This window comes from Pleurodeles waltl, chromosome 3_1 (assembly GCF_031143425.1).
Source record: "Pleurodeles waltl isolate 20211129_DDA chromosome 3_1, aPleWal1.hap1.20221129, whole genome shotgun sequence".
Taxonomy (NCBI): Eukaryota; Metazoa; Chordata; class Amphibia; order Caudata; family Salamandridae; genus Pleurodeles; species Pleurodeles waltl.
Window position 1 is genome coordinate 972,342,943 of NC_090440.1, and position 15,951 is coordinate 972,358,893.

The following is a 15,951-nucleotide window of genomic DNA, read 5'->3' on the forward strand; positions in this document are numbered from 1 at the left end:
GCAGCACAGCTACAATGGCCGCTATACTGGATGAACAGAACTGGGTTATCAGAGGCAGTGTGGGTGCATATGCAGCTGAAAGGTGTTTCTATTTACACGTGGATAACCGATCGCACAGTGAATTACACCACTGACAATTATTTGTTGATGGCAGCACATGCCTGTTGGCAGCGATACGTACAGGGGGGAGGGTCCGGCTCCCCATACTCACCCCTCATTCCCCTGGGCCAGATACCGGGAGGAACACAACTGCTCAAAGCTCACTCCCTAACACCATGGGTGGAAGCAGGGATAGAGACAGTGGAGGATTATTTTAACAATGGTGTTTTGATGTCTTTTGATACTATCAGGAACCTTGCCTCAGTGTGATTGGGACACTTTATGTCGTATTATACCATATGTCATTTGATTAAAAAAGCATTGGCGGGGGGGGAGACCAGGAACCCGTGACTTCTCCCACACTACACTTACTCCTTTCAGATAGTGGCTTAACAAAAGTAATAACAAACTTATATAAAACCCTTAATAAAGTGGATGACGATAGTCTTGAGACAGCAAGACAGATATGGAATGCAGTTCTCCCTACACCTCTGACCCCGAGACATGGTCTGTGGCGCTTCAACAGGTGCAACGAGTATCGCGAAATCCTAGGTTCCGTTATACCCAGTTTAACTTTGTGCACCAGACATATCTGTCCCTATTTTGTATTCAGTGCATGTACCCTACATCTAATCTGGCATGCCCCTGTTGTGGGCTTCAAGCAGCACACTTTTACTATATGGTTGTAGGCCCCTGCAGAAAGTTTGGCATGACATAGTGACAGATATCATTGACATTAAGGAACATGTTTTTCCATTGGAACCAGAATCTTGTCTTTTGGGGTTACGAATCAGAGCCAAGCAACATGTATGCATTCATAGGTTTGCTGACTTGGCATTCATTATGTACAAACAATTGATTGCTATGAACTGGAAGGCGCCTAGAGTACCTGAGCTGCATAAATGGCGTGTTATGACATTGCGATGGGCCGGACAAAGATGCAAGTCTTGCGGGATAAGGGACAGACACGCACAGGTTTTGACACTTGGGAGGAGCTTGTTACTAAGTTGGAAATTAAAAACGACAAGCGCCATCCGTGATTCATTGAGTTACGGGAGCCATGTCCGTAAGGTATTAAGCTCTGGAGTTTTCCTGTGACAAGGTGGGGGCATAGGGAGGGACCTTTGTTTACATGAATGTGTTGGTAATGAGCGCACACGAACGACACCAAAATTGATCTGCTTAATTGTTTGAACCTCCGTTTGTGACCAGTAGAGAGTTGGACTGGATATATGAGACCCCATGCTTGTAACATGTTATGAAAACTAAGACAATGGGTGGGAGGTGAGATAGGCTGGACGCATCCAGAGCATTCAGTGGTGACACATGATACTGCAATGAACCATGTAGCTATCTCTTGCCTGTATTGCTTGCTGTCTAATGATAGATCTGTAATATGAATCAGCAAATAGATGCTCTGTTAACCTATGGAATGCGGTACGCGTTAGCCCAGTTTATGTATTTGTGACGGACAATATGTGTTGGAATTAATAAAATAGATTTATAAAAAAAAAACATGAGTGAAACCAATGGCATCATCAATTACTCTGATGACCAGATGTTTTTTTATTGTCCCTTGTGTGTAGGTGTTGTGCTGCAAGCATGTCTTGTTGCAATGCTTTAAGAATGAGTGTGTGTTTGACTGTCCAGAATTTACTGGAAAAGTCAGGACATATTAAGTCATGTAAGGGTTTGATGTGATTTATAATCTGGAATGTATGCTCTGCCAAAATTTAGAAAACCCAATAGTGATTGGAATTTTGTTAATGGTTTTTGGAGATTGTAACTGTGCGCATTTTTCTGAGGATTGTGGCGCTAGGCTCTTTCCTTCACTTGATAATTCGTATCCCAGGAACAGGACACTAAGGAAATCAATTTTTGTTTTCTTGAAGTTAAATTTGTAGCCGAATTCAGCAAATCCTACAGCAATGCGGGCTACTCGTCTTGGATGTTGCAGTAATTCATCGTTCGTAAGGTAGATATCATCTACATAGGACAATGCTTCAGGGTCAATGTCATGCAATATTGAAGTTACACGAGCCGCGAACAGTCCTGGACTACTGTTGTACCCCTGTGGTAAACAACAGAATTTTTTCTGGGAGCCTAGTGTGCTGAAACTTTAATCTCAGGAGATATATTTTGGCAGAAGAAGCCATTGGAAATAATCCAGTGTTTTTGTCTTTTTTTACACACTATGTTATTCATAAGTGAGGTGCAATGAGCGTTTTAAATAGCATATGTGCGTGTATGACTGTTTAAATGTCTTTAGTCTAAGACTATTCTGTATGAAGGGTCTGGTTTAGCTACAGGGAATAGCGGATTATTCACTGGTGAGACCCAGATTTCGATTACACCCTGGTACTCTAGTTGTGTGAGGATTTCCCTCACAGGTGCTTTAGCATCATGTTTTATAGGGTGTTGTGTTGAGGTTGGGGTTGATTTTTTATTGAAATTACATGATAGGGGGAATCTTTACCCCACCCTATGTGGTTGCAGTATAACGCGGGTGCCTGGGCCAATGCACAATCAATGGCGTAGAATTCTGTGAGCCCATCGGAAACAAGGGGTGAGAAAGAAGGTTTGATAACCTCTTCCCCATATAGGCAAGTATGGAAAAATTCAGGTGGCCAGTCCTTTTTGGCCATTAAAATATCATAAATGTTAACAATGTGGTCCCAAAAGATTGTGTCAATTGTGCGTTCAGTGTCTCCTAACTGTATCGTTACTTTGTACACCCTGTCAGGCGTGGAGACATGCATGTCCGCAGTTTCAACTTGTAAGAAGTCATCAGCTGCTTTCACCTCCAGTTGCTTTTGAAGATTACGGTGAACTATTGAGACCTCTGCTGCGCTGTCTAGCAGGGCTAATGCCCACGTCTTGTTCTTCAACAGGGCCCTCTTTTTGAGTGGCATGACGAATCGCAACTGCTGCCACTTCTCTTCTTTTTAAATTGGGGTTTGTGTTGGGGAAGATTCTCTTCTTTTTTTTTTTTTTAACAGAAACTTCAGAAAGCGTTGTGATTCCTGTCTCGGTTTCACGTATTCTGTTCTCCGCTCTGACCGCCCACCTCTCTCACTACGTTTTTCCGGGGTGTCCTGAAAGGAACGAGATTGGCGATTATCAGTATATTGATATCTGTCAGGCATTTTTATATTGTCTCTATTTCTGAGATTATATCTATTCTGTGGGGGTCTCCGTATGCAGCGATTCTCCCCTTTCTTTTTTTGATGTTAGATTTACACTGAAATTGTGGTTTTATGGGTCTGGTCCCCAGACTATCTCGACCAATACTGGAATAGGTCTCCGCGATAATCTTTGGCAGCTCACGTTCTTGATCCTGTGGAGGAATGTCTTGCATCTGCACTGCTAGTGCTACTGCTTCCCCTTTAAGGTTACTCAGTATAATGGAAGATACTGTAGCAAAATTGCCAATAAGTTGCATTCCCGAGTCTAGGGCCGGGGCAGCCCCATATTCCTCTTGAATTTGTTTTAACACTTCCGGAAGATTGGCAAGTGTTGGTGTACCGTGTGCGGTAGTATAGAGCTTGGCAAATACCGTGCCCCAAGTATTGCAGTTATCTATTGTGGGAACCATCCCAAATGGCAAGCACATAGTTAATATTGTATGCATATCCAGAGGTCATGTATGGGGAAATACTGCTTCTAGTGCATTTATTTTTTAAGCTAACCAAAACGGAATTTCTTCCGCTTTGGTGGGTACCTTACCCATAATCTAATGTACAGTCGCAGGATTAATATCTGGCGTTGCACCGGGGCAGCGTGTGCTGGGTTTGTGTTTAATGTCTGCATTACAAACTGTACTAAAAGTCTGTTTATTGCTGTAATTTCAGGATATAAGTGGCGAACCACAGCTAACGTCAAGGTTGCTGCATCAGAGTGTGGTGTATATGTGGCCAATAAAGGCCAGGTAGGACCCTCATTACTAAGAGGACCTAATCTAACGTGCAGGATTGTATGTTGTAGGGTGCCATCAAGCCAATTATTATGGCTGCTGGAAATGTGACCCAAGAACAGAAAGTTTCTGTTCTATAGGCTGGATGAGAATCAACCACAAATGTAACTGGACCCAACACCCCCCGGGCCGTCAGGCCATGTGCCAATAAATGTGCAGTAAGGGGTGGTCGCATATTGACTGCAATTGCTACCCGTTGCGGGTTCGCCATGGTGAATGGTAATTCTTGTTCAGAGATAAGCACACCAAATGGGGATTATCCTTTTAGAGTTCAAGCTTGAACAACCTACAGTGTTAGGTACTCTCTACTTAGCTGAGGAGGAAACGTCCTCAGTACCACAGGCGTCTCCATATATAGTACTGAGGTGTCTTTGCGTGTAGTGAGAGATACTCAGGAGGACCCGAAAAGGAGTGCCTGACTAAACGTTGGCGATGCCATGTTGCGTAGGTTCTCATTATCCTAATGACACTACTGGATTTGGGCGGTAGAATCACCTGTACTATGGGGGACTGAGTCTAATCCTGCAGCATGTGACACCTGTCTGCCTAATCTGGGTTTGTTCTGGCTAACTAGCAGTGCCTCAAGTCCACCCAAGAGCATCTGATTTTATAAATTGGGTTGAGATCCTTCATGCACACCCAACGGCCAGGGCTAAAACAGGGACACACATCTCTACTGAATATCTCAGGGCATATGACAGGGTTGCAACCTTTTGCCACTACTATTTGTCCTGGTGATGGAACCACTTGCAAAGAAACTACATCAGTAAGGGGCGGGGTGGAATATCCCAGATGGGCACCAGGCACACATGGTCGTTTTATATGCAGATGACATGCTTATATATACTCGGGCTGTGACAATGGACCTAACACCTATAGCTAGAATCCTCCACCAAGTCAAAAGCATTCTTCTTTCGAGATAGCCTGCCCACTGATACGATTACACTGGGTACACATCATATCCTGGGGACTCAACAAACTTTTTGATACCTGGGCATTCAGATTTACTGGTCCCACACAGATTTACTCAATGGGAACCTCTTGAAGGTAATCGCAGCTCTAGGAGCCCAGACAAAGTCTTGTGTTACCCTCCCTCTTGTTAGTGGCTGGCCACCTGGCCCTGGCTAAAATGGTGATGCTCCAAAGCTACTATATTATTTTGGTAATCTTCCCATTGTTATTCCATCCATAGCTTTTCGAACACTTAACTCAAGCCTAACTGATCTCCTATTGGCCTTGGGATGCCGCCACATTAGTCTTCAAAAATAAGTTACTCGTCAACTAAGGGGCGCGCATCCAATTTTAGATCTGTTCGGTGGCACAACTGCAGTGGCTTTCTTACTGGCTTGCGGGCATCAATTTACAAGAAATAGGTTATATACCGCCTCAGTTACGAAATGGCTACCTGCACTCACTGTTGTTACCAGGGAAGGTATGCTGCCCCCAAACGTTACCATTGTTACTGCATAATACCCTTGTATACTGGGATCCAGAGCTTCATCCCACACAGACCATGGTCCCCTATACCCCTAATATTCCACTCTGCCCACACCTACAGGTTTTCTATTGAGGGCTAGACTCCGGCATTGAGAAGAACAAGGTGTATCAATGGGAGGTGGGGGTGGGGGGGGAGTTACCTGTTCGAAGAGGGCTTGCTGAATTTGCATTATGAATTTGTATAGGCACATGCTCTCCCAGGGACTCTCTTCTCTTCCTCATGCATGCCGCTCTCTTGCTATTTATCAGAACCCACTGGACTCAGACCGGGGAAGAGTCATAAACACACGCATTACTACAAGTAATTCATGAGATGAGTACAGGCAGGCACTTTGTTCTGTGGCACTATAAAGGCATACACCCTCACCCCCAGATGTCACTGTCTCCATTACAAGACAAATGGGAACAGGGATGGCTCTCCAACTACATGCAAGGAGTGGGAAATCCTCTTAGAATATACCACCCATATACCCCTCAACACATGGTTTGTTTATTCAATTTATGATCTTTCACAGGGCATTCCTAACCCCCTCAAGAGTTCTTATGCTTTTCCCCTCAGCAGCATCCACTTGTCCCTGATGCCACATAGAAGATGGGGATCTGATTTGGGCATGTCGACACCTGTCACCCTTCTGGGTAGAATTTGGGAACTCACCTAGGTCACTAACTGAACACCCCTATAGGGACACAGTGGAAAAATGCATACTGGGGCTCTACTGCGACAGAAGAGTGCCCACACTGAGGAGCGTTTCGTAGCAATGACACTACTACTGGCAAAGCGGCTAATAACACATTATTGGAACTCGCCAGTCCCCCCCTCCCTTGGTGTTGCAGTGGAGGGAGGAGGTATGCCAGAGAGGGGCTACAGAAAGCACAGCACTGTGCAGGAAAGAGTACAGGGGCCTATGCAATCAACCAATTTCTATGTTGTGGGACATGCTGCTGTAACAATTCCGATTGCAAACACTGCAAGGTGACTGAGAAGGGTGGCCCTTCCTAGGTACCAGGAAGTAAAACCAGTGAACTTTTCTGATCCCTTCCCAGCTGATGTTCCACAAGTGATTTTGAATATTGTGCACACCCTGCCATGGACATGATTCATTTTTATTCGAGCAAGTAGTACACACATACAGAGCCTGACTATCTTGATGTTTAAGATGGTGGGGGGGGGGGGTTTACTAGTTACAGATGAGAGCAGGTGACATATACGGAGTGGGGACTGAAAATAAGCGGCTACGGTCATGGTCTGTATTGCTGTCTACCAGATTCTATCACTGCCAACAAAACCCTTGCTGCCTGTGCATACTATGACATGGTTGTACATCAAATGTCAATTGCATACATGTATGCAACTGCTAACCATCTTCTTTATTGCTTGCAGAAAAACCAATAAAATATGTTTTAAAAAAATGCAAGTGGCAGAAGGTTCATGATGAGCCAGTACTTTCTGGTGAATACAGTTCTTCAGAAGAACAGTGTTTTAAATCTTTTAAACAACTTAATGGCAAAAGCAACGAATGCTTCAAACATAATTCTACCTGATAAGCTACTTAGTTACTCCTTCAACTATTTTGGGACAAGAATGACCCTTGCATGGTAAACTGCATGAACTCCTGCCCTAAATTCCTGACTGCAAGTAGATTTGGTATCCTAACTTTTATTTTGGCCTTGGCGTCCTGTACATCTAGTGTGTGCACAGACCTAGGCCTTTCCTGACAATGCAATGCAAGGTCCAGAACACGATCTGTGACTTAGGTGAGTTCACCCAGTGTGTCCTTAAAGCAGACAGTGGACTACTATCTATTCCCTGGCTGTATCACTTAAAGCAGAATTGGTAAAACACAATGTACTGAAGCCTTTCAAGTAAAGTTCTGGTGTGATGTGAAACCCTGATTCTTGTGCTGTTCTCCCGTGTGTATGTCAAATGTGTGTATGTGCAGTAGTAGGTCTCTTTGTGTTGTGTGACTCTAAGAACTGGGGCCAGTGGGATCCATTTTAAATGCCTCTATTTTAGCATGACACAAGATGAAGTGTGAGGGCCTCTTCTCCAGCCAGTGGAAGGGTATTGCATGCATTCCTGTTCCTGGAGGTTGGAGGCCTATCCACATCCCTGTAATGCTATCTGTATTTAAGCACTGCTCCATCTTGACCACTGACTCCATTTTGTGCTTATCTTAGCTTCAAACACTGTCATATTGGTGGTGCAGGTATTTTTCTGTGCACAACTTATGCAACATGTTTTCTGCTCCTCTCGTTCTCTTTCTCACCAAGACAGGGACATAACATGGAGGAGTGAGGGAGAGATAATGATGTACCCGAAAATGTTTATGGTACGACCGGGAACAATTTGGTCTTGAGAGTGCACCTTGAGATGTGTCCAATCTCTAAATGTGCTCTTTCAACGCTGACTTGGTACAGCCAGCGTTTGAACAACAACTCACTGTATGGGAGGGGGAGTTTCTAGAATTCTCCTCTCCAGCTTGTTTAAAGTACATAAGAGGGAAGCTTGATGACCGGGGTTAGACAGAAATCATTTCCAGGAGGGTATGCCTTGCTCTGATGCCATTGTGGGTAGTTCTCTCTTTTTGCGGTCGTTTGGGTTCAAGACTTGCAGCTGGCACAGAGATGATGTCGATGTCAAGCCTCATGGTGATGCATTTTTTTATTCTAATTTTTAGCTTTGGGTTGTGCATGAATATATAATCACTATAGATAGATAGATAGATAGATAGATAGATAGATAGATAGATAGATAGATAGATAGATAGATCTATTATCCATGGTTGAAGCAGTATATTTTCTTTGTTTGTTTCTATGATCAATATTATTCTACTGCTGTGATCATTTTCAGAAGTGCACGTATGTTGCTGCCTTTGACCACAAACGCTCACATTATGCTTTCCCTGTACTAACCTTGAGAAGTGCCGTAATATATTAATTACTCCGACTAAGAGTTCTGCATCCTTGGCATTCCCTTAATTTTGTCTCCTCTCAGTCTGAAGTACAGCAAAACACTTTGTCGTAGTCAGAAGGGGGGGTGAAAAATGTAAGATTTAAAAGTGAAATATGTTTGACAAGAGGTCAAAAGCAGCTCAGTGTGTAGGACATGGACAAGAAGCTAATATCATATGTTGGAAATGGTACATACAAGACAGTGCGCATGGGACCAGCAGGCACAGCAGCTCTACATGAACAGAAGTCACAAGGAAACATACCTTAATATGGCTTTTCCGCACTTACAAATCCCAGGGAATGGAATCTGGTGTTTGTAACAGTACCTTGCTCATGCAGGGGTACACTCACGCTTGGGGACAGGCACCCTGCCTTTGGGCTAACAGGACCATCAGAGGGGTGACATAGTGTCTAAATGCAGTGACCAGGATATAGGGTAAGCTTTGAGTGGTGGTGAAAGGGTGCATGCACAGTTTCATGCAGGCTGCAATGACAGGCCTGTAGACAAAGTTTGCATGGGCTCCCAGGGTGGCATAATACATGCTGCAGCCAGTGGGAGACCCCTGGTGTATGGGTGCACCAATGTGACAATTATGGGGTGTAACGTGTACTAGCATCCAAATTTAGAGAGAGCACAGGCACTGGGGTCCTGGTTAGCAGGACTCCGGTGCACTACAGTCTAAACACACTGACACCAGGCAAAAAGTGGGGGTAACTATGCTAGAAAGATGGTACTTTCCTAGAAGCTACATCTTAAAAGTAGATCACAAATGTTATCCTCAACTCTCTCAAAACAATATCATGTAGTCAAACAAGCATACATCTAGGGTGCTTGTCCCAAAACGTGTCAAAAAAAGGCTTTAACAAGCCTATAATACTAATGTCATTCATAAATGTGTAAACGGTGTTTAAAATGCCATTTAAATCCACAAACATGGGTGTATACTATTTTTTTAATATGCAATGAAGGATGATCGAAATGTGATTTACATGTGCAGAAAAAGTTTTAAAAAAAAAAAAGGGAGACAAAGATTGATGACTTGGGGAGTTCCAGTGCCCCAAGATAGAGACTTTTTTTGTTTTATGGAGGACAAGATGTTACTAGTGTCTAATTCAGAGAATCAATTGGACTATGAAGACAAGGCTCCATGCCCCGTAGGGTTGTAGATGTAATTCAAGCCCTTAGGTTGCCAATGTTATTGGCAACAGAAATCCTAGATCATGGTAATCAGATAAGGGACTGGCATGCTTAAGAAGCTAGGAGGCACCACTCCTTTTAAGATGCAGAACAGTTGAAAAATTCCGTACTATGGCACTGGAAGAATTTCTATGCCATGGTATTAGCCGATTTATAACCTCCTGGAGTGCTCGAATTTCTTTCTAGCTTTAATATTTCAATTGGAATAGGCTATCAGTGAAATATCTGTCAGCCTTTAAGGGCCACCATTGCGCAAGGGAGTTAGCAGCAAGAGTATCTACAGCTTGGTGAGTTTTTGTTACAATGGGGGCTAAAATTTCATAGGAAGCAAATAAAAGGAAGCACAGGGATTTCAAGCAACAGTTGGGTGGAGGTTCAGAGTTGTGTTTTCTTCATTTTTTTCTCCCCCAGATCTGACCGTGGGAGAATTCTTAGATATACTCACTAGCACTTTATTTATGTAGAAATGAACTAGAGAGTGGTCTAACAAAGATGCTGGGTGGCATGGGGGTGGAGATCTGGTATCATTGAGAGTGGCAGTGGCAACATATGTTTTAATGATTACATTATAATAAATAGCACGAATTTTCAATCTACATTCACAATAATGTTCAGGCACACAATAGAAGCAAACATGGGAATACTTCTCATAATAGACTGGACTTGCTAGCCCTCCACACTGAAATTAAAATTAAAGTTAATCAATTCTAACCCCATCCTTCTAAAATAATTGGGTATTGTAAAATTCTTTCGTTTTTTTTTTTTTAAATCATACAAAAATAAATCCCACATTGGTTCCAACCAAATCAAACTATTGAGTTATTTTACTGACGTCTTGGAAATAAGATTTTACTTTACTATGAACCTATGAGGAACACAATTGTATAAATGTAATAATGTAACAATAGTTCTATTACAAGCAACTGTAAAATGTAAGCTCAACATGTCCTTTTATGTACAAGTCTGTCTCCCTGAAAATTTGATTAAATTGGGTAAAGCCATTGGAGCCTATACTGTCAATGAAGTTCTAGCAGCACACCTTCAAAGGTACTCAGACCAAATATGCAGATCACGTTGTATTCAGCCATGGTTTGATACAGAATATGTTGTGCAAGAAATAGAACACTGGATTGGAAATTAGCAACGAGTTTCTTGTGTAGGCAGTGAAGAAGAACAGCACAAGACCCTGATGCATGCTATGGTACACCACCAGTCATAGAGGTAGCTTATAGCACAGCAAGTTGAAAATTACTGCAAAAGGGATTTCTAGGCAACTTCAAGAGGCCTCCACTGGTGGCTGGCGCTATACAAATGTTATTAAACACTCACAGATTACAAAACTTGATATCCTTAGTTGAATGGCAAAAATTCGGACTACAAGCTGGTCAAGCCACTATAACCACCAATGCTTGATTGATATGTCTGTATCACATCCTATGCCCTTTATACTCATTGTAGTACCATATGAAGCGCAACCTAACAGTAACAGTGTCCTGAAAATATGCAAAAACATAAATTTACGTTCCCTTCGTAGTGCTGCGTAGCAGTAATGGCAGAACAATACATATTGAGCACTGCTTAGCACACTACCCACTGAATGGACCATTAAATCTGGCACTGATTTTTTCCATTGCTCTCATCCAGGATATATTTACGTTTGAGATTGTATACACTAATTTGTGAAATTGTCTCACGCAATTATATCTCACGAGTGAGCCAGAATGTCACTACTTTGTTCACATTATGCCATTACAGAAACGAACTGGGCGTTCTGCAATCCTGATTTACGTGTCACCAGCCTATAATAAGACGTCCTACGAATGCTATTTAAACCTTACCGCCTGCTATAATTTCCCTATATACTTGCATTCGACATGATACAAGTTTGCGTCACTTTATGCTTTCTCCCCGTTCCCCCACCACCACCCACCCCAGTGTTCAAATGTTGGTATATATGTGGGTCGGCAAAACTATACAACAAACGATACAATTGAAAGTGTGACCTCACGTCGGCCCTGCGCTCTATGGATGGCAGGGTTCTTGGAAGTCATACACAATGCCCTGGCCCTAAGGAATCGTGTTTTAGGGATTCTGGGCCAATATAAGTACATCGGAACACGAGAACGGGTGAACGTGCTGTATACCATTCAGTTCTAACCACCCTACTGGTGAACAGAACTCCGGGATGATGCCGAGGGCATTCAGGGTGAGCCACAGAGGCGAAATCGAGTCTTCCCCACGATTAAAATGCCAAGCACTGCATGGCACCTCATATCTGAACCCAACGTACGGGCAGATAGGAGTTCTTGGCGCTCAATAGGACGTGGCCCAGGCAACTTCGAAAAAGGTGAATTTATTCAAGCATGTGCAGCTTTTAGAAGCAAGTGCCATGGAGTGTCTGCGCGAGAAGCAAACAAGGGCGTGACAGTGATTTCTATAGGGCGCGGCACGAGGAGGGATCCCGGGTACACCGAGATTATCAATCACAAAAATCCCACTGCATGAATTACTATATAGGTGCAATTATAATACAACGATGGGACCAGATACAGCAAGACACGGGTAGTCCCGTTCTCTTGGATAAGGAATGAGCAGCCCGAATACGTCCCCTATAATGCACCTGGGTAAGAAAATTCCCCATCGCACAGGTTATGCACGAGGACCTGAGAACTCAACCGCAGCAAACAAGTGCTCAAAGTTTACGCGTGACAGCGATAATGTTCACAAAATTTCTAGGAGACTAAAGCAAAAATAGAACGCTCTGGCGCGGCCCCGAGGCTCTCAAAACAAAGCGGTCTCCCAGGGGGCGCGCGCAGCATCTACTTCCCGCTCTTCACTACAAAGCCCAGAGCGCAACTGCCGCTGTATACATTCAAATAAAACGTACGCGCGCTGCTCCGCTAAGCCATAAAGCCGGCGCGCGCTTGCGCACAACTGGGCTGGGGGTGGGCTCCGCCTCTTTTCCCTGTTAAGCGCGCAGAGCACCCCGAGGTGGATCCCCCGCCCACTAGCTACAAGAAGCTTCACAAGTGTCCGCGCGCCCCCACGTGACGTCGCCACTACCAATCGGTACTGGAGGCTTGACGCTGGATCCGGTTCTAACCGGTTCCCGGAGCCTTTTCATTTCTATAAAAGTTATACACCACACGATTTCAAACCATTTCTCACAGCAGCCCCATCGGTTCAAGGTGTTCTTTCTTTTCTTGTTGGCCCGAGGAACGCTCTCTATACGCAATCATGCCCAAGAGAAAGGTAAGTCAATAGTTGGCTGGTGTGGTATATTGGAAGCAGATGCTCAAGCTGTAGGCGTAACACGCAACTGGAAAGAAAATTATGCCATATCATTTTTTTGTTTTTATAAGTGTACATAATCGCAATAGAAAGCGCGGGTTTATTGTGAGCTGAATTTTCTGTATGGTCGCTGTTTGGTTTCTAATGATTTAAGAAGAGTTGTACGTCCTTGCCGGAGGCGCCATGATGGCTGTATGCTATTCTAGTTGTTGGTTTTGAATAAAGATGCGTGGTCTATCGAAAGTAAAGACGTCGGTCAGGAATTCGCATATCTTACAGACGGGTGAGATTTGCACTCGGTCGGTCCCCCAGTCTTAGTGGAAAGTAGTCGTGGTCCCTGACAACCGAGTGGGATTGAGTGCGCGAGAAGGGTTATATTCGGGTTGGGGTCTCCCGAGCCCCTGTAGGGCTGGACGAGAACGCGCACACAATCTGTCTTCAGATTAAAAGCGCGCGAATATTAGGGGCGGGGTTACCGCCAAAAGAAGCCTGTCTAACAATTAGATGCCGCGGTAGGCGGAGTTGATGATGGCAATTGCGCGCGTCTTTTGTGCCTTTAGTGCAGCGGGCGCCGAAGTGTGGCGGCCATCTTTTGCTATTGGAGAATCAATGGAGCTGTGAGTTTTCGAATAACTATAACTTTATGTTGCAGGCTGACGGAGATGCGAAGGCGTCCAAGGTGAAAGACGAGGTGAGCTTTTGTTTTTTTTGTGACGTATTTGCATGGTTTGCTTAAAATGAGGTTTCTTTAACGCGCGCTAGTGCTGGCTGTGGGTCAACGTCTTACTGGTTGGTGATAAGTTCGGGATCAATTTTAAGCCCTTTAATGGATTGATGATTGGTACTTCCATTATTATGCATATTGGTAGTATTGTCGCTTCAAACTGCTTTCACATTAGACTTGTCTTTTCAGCCCCAGCGAAGATCAGCCCGGTTGTCAGCGGTGAGTTGAATTTTTATTCCCCCATCTTAAGAAGTGCATTTTTTGGCATCAAACTAGACTGGTCTCTTGATATGTTCATGTTTCTTTGCAGAAACCTCCCCCACCAAAGGCTGAGCCCAAACCTAAAAAAGCAGCCCCAAAGGTAAGGTCATCCTATTACTTTCGTTTTGTTATAGAAAGTGTAGGATCTAGTTCTCGGGTCAATATGTACCCGTTGAGAAATGTGAGGCTGGATTAGTGTAGTTTTCTTGGCTTCAGTTACCTGGTGTCATTTTCTTTAACGAATACTTTTAGGGAGCCTACTTAGGGGGAAAAAGAGGATGTCCTCATAACTTAAGAGTTGCAGTCGGTTCGTTACATCCAGTCAGTTAACGCGCTTTGTTATTACAGAAGACCGAAAAACAGCCAAAGGGCAAGAAGGGAAAGGACAGCAAAGAAGCAAACAACCCAGCAGAAAACGGAGATGCTAAATCTGATCAGGTCAGTCACTCGGTTCCCCCGCCTAGGTATTTGCTTGTTGGGGGCTTTCACTCCCTTTTCTATAACGGCATTCATCGTGCTAGGGGTTTAAGTCTACAGTTAATAAGGTATGCGGGTACGTTCTAATACTTAATTCCGTGCTCCCGCTACCTACCTTTGCATCGTGAGTAGGTGGTTTTCAGAATTTTGCATCGAACAGTTGAGAAGTGCGACTTTATATACCTTTCAGTCACTATTTACATTGTTTTAATTTCTATTTACAATGTACTGTTTATTTTAACTTCGTCACAACTGCGTTATTGCGGTATACAATCAATTGTAATGTGGTTTTGTTTCTTACAGGCACAGAAAGCCGAAGGAGCTGGAGATGCAAAGTGAAATGTGTGACTTTTTGATAATTGTGTACTTCTGGTGACTGTACAGTTTGAAATACTATTTTTTATCAGGTTTTATAAAATGCAGAATTTTGTTTTACTTTTTTTTAAGCTATGTTAGCACATACAGCTCTGTTTAGGGGAGGGGCTATCATTAACGGTTCTGTCATTAACTGTTAAAACAGAACTCTTAAGTTATAAGGACCTTTTTCCAAACCAGCAGAACTGGATCTCAAAGTGAATTTCTGGATGGTATATGAATGCATTTTTACATTGTTAAATGTGAAAAGTTTGTGGCCTCCGGTACCACACTAGATCTAAACTAAATTGCAGTTCTGTCCCATTGGCAATTTCCCCTCTGGTCATCCCTAGACTTACCCTGTAACTTGGGGCAGCTATTTAAGAACACTTGACATTGTCTACTTTGCATTGGGTTGCGGTTTCTGCGTTAGCAGTGGGCACGAGTGCACCAAGACTCAAAAGCATGTTTGTAAACTGAAGGCAACATGAATTTTATATCCTGGCCTAATTCTGCAGTTTTAAACGTTCCTTAGTCAGGGTAGGCTTGTGAACTGTTGTTAAGAACAACATAAATGTGAAGTGTCCACCCTCACTCTAATCTTCCCCTGCTCTAAAATACTTTATTTTTATTGGTTTTATAGTAAATTTGTTTACAGGTCCACTGGGGGGAGGGGAGGAGGACGGTGGGGTGTTGAGATGTAATGTTGTAGCCCATGTCTCGCCTGAATTGCCATGACTGTTTGAGAAAGTATCATTAATAAAACTTGGATGCTGTTTGACTCGGACATGTCTGGTGGTTTTTCTTTTTGCCCCCATGTAGCGTTTATCCTGCAGATGAACATTGAGATTAAGTAACATGCACACACCCCTTCAGAATCCCGAGTATTAAGGGTCGGGCATGTAAATTAGGGGGGTGGGGCAGATTAAAAATATCTGTATTGCTTCTGACACGTTGAATATATTCTCTAATTTTACCATGGGCCTCTGCTGATTAAGAGAAGGGGCGGGGGGGGGTAGCTTAGGGTCCGAGCGTTGTAGTAGGTTTTAGGGTGTTCAGAGATAGGTCTGCATACGGGGCAACATGTAGGCGTGGGGGGTTCGTGATAGAGAAGAATACGTTTTT

General features: G+C 43.6%; 1 protein-coding gene across 2 annotated transcripts; it reads left to right on the forward strand.

Moving 5' to 3' along the window:
* The first annotated feature begins 12,774 nt into the window (after positions 1 to 12,774).
* Positions 12,775 to 15,613, forward strand: HMGN2 (high mobility group nucleosomal binding domain 2). Of its 2 annotated transcripts, none has more exons than XM_069224043.1 (6): positions 12,775 to 12,971; positions 13,663 to 13,701; positions 13,924 to 13,953; positions 14,045 to 14,095; positions 14,344 to 14,433; positions 14,776 to 15,613. In XM_069224043.1, the coding sequence occupies exons 1-6, from the start codon at positions 12,957 to 12,959 to the stop codon at positions 14,809 to 14,811; spliced, it is 261 nt and encodes an 86-aa protein (XP_069080144.1). In that variant the 5' UTR covers positions 12,775 to 12,956; the 3' UTR covers positions 14,812 to 15,613. The 2 variants fall into 2 exon arrangements, with proteins under 2 accessions (XP_069080144.1, XP_069080143.1); XM_069224042.1 differs by having other exon boundaries at positions 12,816 to 12,971; positions 13,910 to 13,953.
* Positions 15,614 to 15,951: the final 338 nt, after the last annotated feature.